General features: G+C 32.8%; 1 protein-coding gene across 1 annotated transcript in view; it reads left to right on the top strand.

The window, feature by feature from the left end:
• Positions 1 to 978: 978 nt before the first annotated feature.
• The window catches only part of FUL2 (agamous-like MADS-box protein AGL8 homolog), a 10571-nt gene continuing 3448 nt past the window's right edge, over positions 979 to 8101 (top strand). The window contains 5 exon segments of the mRNA NM_001324623.1: positions 979 to 1216; positions 6466 to 6544; positions 6641 to 6705; positions 7114 to 7213; positions 7304 to 7345. Coding sequence (NP_001311552.1) covers positions 1032 to 1216; positions 6466 to 6544; positions 6641 to 6705; positions 7114 to 7213; positions 7304 to 7345 — 471 coding nt within the window. The 5' untranslated portion in view covers positions 979 to 1031.

Genomic DNA, 8101 nt, shown 5'->3' with positions numbered 1-8101 from the left:
AAAATATATATAAAAAGTATGTGTGTGGAATTACTTTTTAGAAAAAAATTATAATATCTTACGTGACAATGACATGACACTGATGTGGCACTGATTTGGCATGACATGGCACGTGTGTAGTGCACTCTCCGTTGTGAGAGTGAGATTTTGATTTTGAGGTGAAAATTAATTCACTTGAAAATTGTTAAGGGGGTAAATAATTTTCCGATTAGTTTAGAATCTAAATTAAATTTTGGCTACAAGTTGAGGGGGATTTTGATGTATTTTCTCTATTATTTATAATGACATTGTATTGCAAGGGGGGATGTGGTTGGAAACAAGTTATCTTAAAAAATTAACTATTGTGGGATTAGTTATCCCATCATACATATAATCCCTTGACTAATTAATACCGCTACATTTTATTCGGTGGCGGAGCCATCTTTGCTCCAGAGGTTCATTGGAGTTTCCTTTGATGAAAAATTATACTATTTTTATATGATTAAAAATATTTTTTATGCATATATAGTAGATATTAAACCCCCTTCGACTAGTTTGTATAGATACTTCTGAATTCCCTCAATGAAAATTCTAATTCCGTCACTGATTTTATTCCAATATTATTAAAACTTATACGTGGCACCAAACATCTCTAATATATATATATTGTTTTTTCAAGAAAACAAACCACACGGTACATGAGCATCATATTGTAAAATGTAAGAAAAGTAGATCCTGTTTTGTCATAGGTCTCACAACTTGTGGTGTCTAGCTAGCTACTTACACACACTAACGACTCCAACAGTAACCTCAACCAATCAACACTCGACAACTCTTTTGACGAAACCATTCTGGTTTTCTCCAAAACCTCTTTCCTCCTATCTGGGCTACATCCTTTCACTTCCCAATAACGATACACTTTTCTTCTCTCTTTTTTTTTTTTTTTTACTAAACACAGAAATAATACTAAACATAAAACACCCTGCATCAACCATCCCCTTTCCAAAAACAGAAAAAAAAAAAAAAAAAACACAAAACAAACACTAAGAAAAATGGGAAGAGGAAGAGTTCAATTGAGGAGGATTGAAAATAAGATAAATAGGCAAGTGACTTTTTCGAAGAGGCGATCTGGTTTGTTGAAGAAAGCTCATGAGATCTCTGTCCTTTGTGATGCTGAAGTTGGCTTGATTGTTTTTTCTTCTAAAGGGAAACTATTTGAGTATTCTACTGACTCTTGGTAAGTCCCACAATGTTCAAATTAATATTTTTTCTTTCCTGTACTTCAACTATATATATATATATATAATAAATATATATTTGTGTACTTCTATACTCATGACTTGTCTCTTTTCTTGATTTTTACTACTACTAGTATCTTTTCTTTTTTTTTTTTTTCTTTTGAATTCCTATTTGTTTATATTGGATAGTTTCTCGTTTTTTTTTTTTGCACCACTTTATTTTGACTTTCCAGATCTCTTTGTGTTTTCTTCAATCCTCTTTTGTTAATGTTTTATAAAAATCATTCTGTTGCTTTCATTTGTTTGTTTATTCTTGATATCTTGCATAATTCTAGTTAGTTATTTTTTTTCAATTATTTTCTCATTTTTTGTGTGTGATTTCTATTTAAAATATCCTTAATATTGCATGCGATTATGCAAAGCGTTTCAAGTTTGATAGAAGGACTGTGACTTCTTCTACCTCGTTTTGTTTCTGAAAGTAGGTATTAGTATTTCTCACCAGAAAATCCAGGCAGATCTATTTGAATACAAGAAATAAACCTAACTTATATTGCTTTTATTAATTACTTATGCTTCTCTCTTTGAACTTCCTTGTGTTGTTTAACCCCTTTGCTTGCCTATTTTCGTAGGACGATCTAAATAACTTATTTAGATAATGGCTGATTAGTTCCTTAATTAACAACTGGACTAGAAAAAAGTAGAACAAAAGTGCAGATACTTAAAGGAGAATTGGAAAAACGTCACTTTAGTTATGTATACAAAGCAATTATGATTATGATGCTATTCTAATGCAATCTCTCTTTTGTTACTAATACAACAACGTAATATCCAATGTAATCTCACGAGTGAGTTCCGAGGTTGATAGGATAATAATAATCAGACTTCACCACTACTTTTTTTCAAGTAAATTGAAACCCAAGTACTACTACGATCATGTCAACCCATTTTTATTTTTTTTTTGTTTTCAAAAAGATTTGTTATAAATTAAAGTCTCTGAAATACTGATTACTAGCCATCAAAGTCTTTTTGAACTTTAGTAGGCTCATGGTCCACGTCAATGGTTCAGCCTTACACTGTTATACTCAATGGTTGTATATTGTATTTACTGGGTACAAAGGTGAACGCAATTCCCCAATTAAGGCATGCACTAAAAGGTAGTAGTACTTTAGCAAGTTAATTATGTAGTACTGGAGAGTGTTTATAGTACTAGTGGTAAGTAAAAGTGTTTATAGTACTACTATTTAACATAAAACTTTTAGAATTATGAAACATTTTGTGAATATGGAGATAAAACTCTATTTACGTCATTAAAAAAATATTGATAATTAACTAATCAAATGCCTTAATTATATGAATGGGTTGGTGAATACAAATATATGCAGTTAAATATACTTCTGATTGATAGAATCATCATTAAATACAACAGATGAATTATTTTATATGACTCAAACGAACTCTAGAAAAATTGACCCCAAACCCAACAAAAAAATATCTTCTTCCAATAAAATAATAAAATAATATTCATGAACTATATATTTTTCTCTTTTCTGATTTTTCTTTTTCACGACACAAACAATACAATATCTTATGACACTTCTCACACTTTTTGTTTCGTTTTTCAACAATTAATCTAGCTCTCTTTTCCTTTTTGGCAAGTACCCTACGTATTTATTAATCACCAACAAATGACACTTCTCACACTTTTTGTTTCGTTTTTTCAACAATTAAACTAGCTCTCTTCTCCTTTTTGGCGAGTATCCTACATGTTTATTAATCACCAACAAAATAGTGCGTAAATAAATGGGACATAAAGCCTAACTTCTTGTAAGATATTAGAGCAGGTGGTCTCAATAAAATTAGTAGTCTAAAATAAAATTTTAATGAAAGGTATATATAGATAGATACATATTATAATAATAAATATAGTTGTTTTTTTATTTTTACGTAGTTATTTTTAATATAGTGTTTTTAATGTTATAAAGATCTTAATTAAACGGACTTATATAAAACTAAGGAGTTATATTAGTTAATAAGATGTTAGTGATGTGTTAGCAATACAATACCTTAGATTTTGTTGTAAAAACTTTATTTATTAATACGAAAGATTTAAGTTATTTAATTGAAGTTCTTAAATATTTTTGGGAAAATATAGATAGTTTTCTATTTTTCTTTTATGCAAATGTTGAACCTTTTTTTTCTTTTCTTTTTTTTTGACAATCTTCAATATTGTCTAACTGAAATAAAATCATTAAATTCACCGTTAAAAGTTTTTGAGGCTTTGATATTTTGAAGGCCTGAAGTAAACATTTAACCAGCTTCACCTTTGAAGCACGGCCAGATTATTCCTTTACAATTGTAATGATGATCGATGTAGTTAGCTCTACATGGATACATCAACTTACAATGCTAGGTCTAAAATATTCAAATGTGATGGGACTCCTCTTTAATGATTATGGCTTTTTAAAAAAAGATCTAGCTAGCGGAATAAAACGAAAGGGCTTAACCAATTGCGGATATAGTAGATCCTTTACTTTGGCTTGATTCATAGGTTGGAACTTGGAAGTTTCATTCTTAGACATTACTTCTTGACGATTGCATCTTATTTTGTCTGATGATAAGGTTTTTGTAGGGACTCCACAAGCATTGCTAAAACATGTCTAGATCTTTCTTGCTATGTCACTATCATTGTCAAGATGTTCTACAGTCTCTTCTTTGTGAGTGTTGCAAAAATAACATTTAGAAGGTTCAGAGACATTTAAACTTAATCAATTTGTAGTCTCTTCTTCGCGACTTTTGCAACAACGTCATTTATTAGAAGGTCCTAAGATCTTAAACTTAATCAATCTGTAGTCTTTTCTTTGTGAGTTTTGCAACAACAACAACAACAACAACAACACAGAGATTAAACTTAATCAATTCATTGTCATGAATAGGCAACTTGTTAGTAATTAAGAATTCTTTTTGTTATAAAGGGAATCTTGAAAGCGATTTTTCTGAACCAACATTTTGATCCGTTAAAGATTAGGTTTTAACCTTTCTCATGAGGTTCCAAGAACTATTGTTGGTAAACAAACCTGTCTAGTTAGCTGTCCAAAATGAGTTAAGGAAGAGTAAAGTATACACAGTCCATATCATTACCTCAGATAAAGTAGAGAAGTTATTTTCGATACACCCTCGGCTCAGGACAGGTCATTGTATAATCACAAAAAACATTAAAATAAATAACAAAATGAGATAACATACCGCTAGAAAATAAAAGAAATAAGACACCGACTGAGTAATACTAACTATCTATTCGAGATCACAAACATCCTCAGAACACTACAAACAAGAAACTACAGGCACAGATACAAACAAAACACTCCTTACTATTATTACGGACACACTTCTACCTACTAATCCTTTACCCTAATCGCGTCCTTCACGCCTTCTATCAAGGGTCATGTCCTTCGTAAGTTGTAGTTGTTCCATATCATGTCTAATCTCTCCCTCCAATATTTCTTCGGCTTACCCCTACCTTGCCTAAAATCATCCTAAGCCAACCTATCACATCTCTAAACTGGAGCATCCGTGTCTCTCCTCATCACATGAGTAAACCATCGCAAACTCACTTTCCGCATGTTGTTTTCCACCGAATTCACTCCTACCTTCTATCGAATAACCTCATTTCTAATTCTATTTCTCCTAGTAAGTGCACGCATCCGTCTCAACATCCCCATTTCCGCCACCTTCAACTTTTGGATGTGAGAGTTTTTATTTGGCCGACACTCAGCTCCATACAATATAATTGGTCGGACTGCCACTCTTTAAAACTTACCTTTAAGCTTAGGAAACACCTTCTTATCACGCAAGACTCCCCAACCGAGCCTCTATATCAAGCAAGTTGTAATAAGGATCTCAACACTTATTTAAATTACAATTTAGATGTATTGTCTTGTTTGACCATTATATTGTTATAACTAATACGGATTCACGTTCTGATAGTTACATGATCAACTTAGTGCAAAATGTTATAGTGTTGCTACTTTTTTCAGAGAATATAGATCATAAAAGGGGTCCGCTCATAACACATATAATTTTAATAATTAGATGTTTCAATTGTATGTAATAGCAAAATTTGGGGATTTTTCTAAAAATTCTCAACTTTAGACATACAATGTTGTAGCTGAGCATATTATGTTGTTACAAGTTGAAATTTGTTTTTTTTTTTTGGGTATTCAAATGGAAGTGTAAATATAAAGACCTTTTAATTAAAGGACTACTCAAGAGATATTGAAGTTTTTATTTTCCTAGCCTTGACGAAATGGTTAAAGAAAACGAGTAAACATCCAATCTTACTCATATAATTGCCAACTTTAAAAAATAATCAAATATGGATACTACCCATATTCTCCACTAAATAAATTTATAGCCAGATTAATAATATAGGTGTCTGCTCATTTGTAAGCTTATTATTTTCATGAATTCTTGTTAGTTGGAAGTCCCCAAATTATTTTTCCTATTAGCTTGTGTCTCACCTGACTATTTCTGTAGTCATTCATATATCCGTTGGTAAACCTACTTTCCATCCTGTCAACATTTTTGAAGAATTCGAGCAATATAGATTTTATCCGTCTTTGATCCGCCAATATGTGAGCCAATTCACGCATAAGGGAAAACTAGAAAGGTGGTGAATCGTGTCCGAATGGATGATATATAGATGTGGCTCGTTAATTTACCAGCATATGAACAGTGGCAACACTGGGGGAGAACTGGACATTGCAATTGTAGTAAGAGTAGGCATCGATCACTCTCTCTAGCAATGTTTCTAGGTCTTGCTTTATGCACTTATACTTGTCATGGGTATATTTGGACGTATCTAGTTTTACAAAGTGCCAAATTCACCATTACTTCCAATGTTTCTCAGAAGTATATCATACAAAGTTCTTTTTAAATAAGAAATAATGTAAGTTATATTAAGTCGATTTCTAATACAGTGAAACTAGACGACTGGACGCGCACAAACTTCACAACTAATTAGGAACATTACAACTTGTTTCTTTTCACGTTGCTTAAAAATTAAGTATTTATAGTTAAGGCGTCAACCTCTTTACAAGATGAAAACTAATTAAGAGCCTGTATGGATGGGCTTATAACTTATTGCTTATAAGTCAAAAATCACAAGTTAGATTACTTACCAATATATATATATATATATATATATCGAATTTGATGGCCTTATCTTGATTATTGGCCCCTATCTTGTCAGCATGGAAAGGATTCTTGAGAGGTATGAAAGGTACTCATATGCTGAGAGGCAGCTTAATGCAACTGATGTCGAAACCCCGGTATGCCAAATTAATGTCGTCTTTGCTTAAATGTTATAATTTGCTTCCCAGAGGACTTGGTTGATCAAATCTTTGAAAAAACTTAACCTTTTGCAGGGGAGTTGGACTTTGGAACATGCTAAGCTTAAGGCCAGGCTTGAGGTTTTGCAAAGAAACCAAAGGTACACATTCATTTCCTACAGTGCTCAAGTACTATAGCTACATGCATGCATGGTTCGACAGTATTACAGTTGTTGGACATTGTAGAGGCTTCATAGACTATATGGTATGTCATAGTATATATCTACAGTTGTTAAATCAACCCTGGTAACTTTGCTGCTGTTATGTCAGACGTATGTTATAGGCCTATACTGGCTCTTTTTCCATTTGTATACATGTTATGTTGGATTCCATGTCGGGAAGCATCTGTTATAGCTTTCATACATTAACAAGGTTGTTGTATATTAGGTCATATATACAGGTGGTACAGTTTATATAGAGCTGGTCCACCTTGGGCTAAGGTTGGGGCGTCACAAACTTGATATCTCTGTATCTAATATTTCCTACTGACGTATATATGATTATTATAGGCATTATGCGGGAGAAGACTTGGACTCATTGAGTATGAAAGAGCTTCAGAATCTGGAGCAGCAACTCGATTCTGCTCTTAAGCACATTCGATCAAGAAAGGTATAACAGGGAGTCATGTAGTTGTATACTTATGTATATACGTTCATTTGGTTTAAGAAACATTTTGAACAGAAGACTTTTTTCCTGTAGAACCAATTGATGCATGAATCCATTTCTGAGCTGCAAAAGAAGGTACGAAGCTTATCCCTTTTCGAGAGTCATTTTCTTGATTTCTTTGAAATGCAATTGTCAGCAATATTATCGGCTACATGCGTCACTGTAAAAGTGTAACGTTATGTAATCAAATAGATTTTGGGCGCAACACAATCCCAAAAGCTAGTTTAATTATAGGTGAGAATTGATCAAACCATAATAAAGAGACCCATCCTTTTCAAGGGCCGATGTGCGACTCTTCACACTTCATTGCTTCCAAGTGTCAGTAGCCCACCACTAGTCATTAGCTAGCGAATAGCATCAATTCTTGTAAAGCAGCTTGATAATTGGTAGTAGTGTTAAGAATTCGTGCCCTACGGATTTTCTTTTTCGCCTAACTTTTGCTTATCCATGGAACATGTTGCCTGACGTGTTTCAAGGAAGCAGTAAACAGAAAGTAAAGAAACCAATAATTTTTACGTGGAAAACACCCGGCTCAAAAGGTGTAAAAAATACGACCTGCACCTCTACAGGATTTAACCCCAACTTTACTAAAAAATTCTGAGCCTCAACAACGACTGATTACAAAACTCTTGTAACCAACAAATAGGAATTATAAACTCTAATTCCTATAACTCAACAACTAGGAATTATAAACTCTAATCCCTATAACTCAATAACTAGGAATTATAAACTTTAATTCCTAACTACACACACCTCCCAAGGTATGTGTTCCCAAAGTCTCCGAGTGTTCCCCAACTCGAAGACTAGCTCCTAATTCAGTTTATAACACAC

The sequence above is a fragment of the Capsicum annuum genome, chromosome 3, assembly GCF_002878395.1.
Source record: "Capsicum annuum cultivar UCD-10X-F1 chromosome 3, UCD10Xv1.1, whole genome shotgun sequence".
NCBI classification, from domain to species: domain Eukaryota; kingdom Viridiplantae; phylum Streptophyta; class Magnoliopsida; order Solanales; family Solanaceae; genus Capsicum; species Capsicum annuum.
This window is presented reverse-complemented; position numbering and strand designations above follow the sequence as displayed.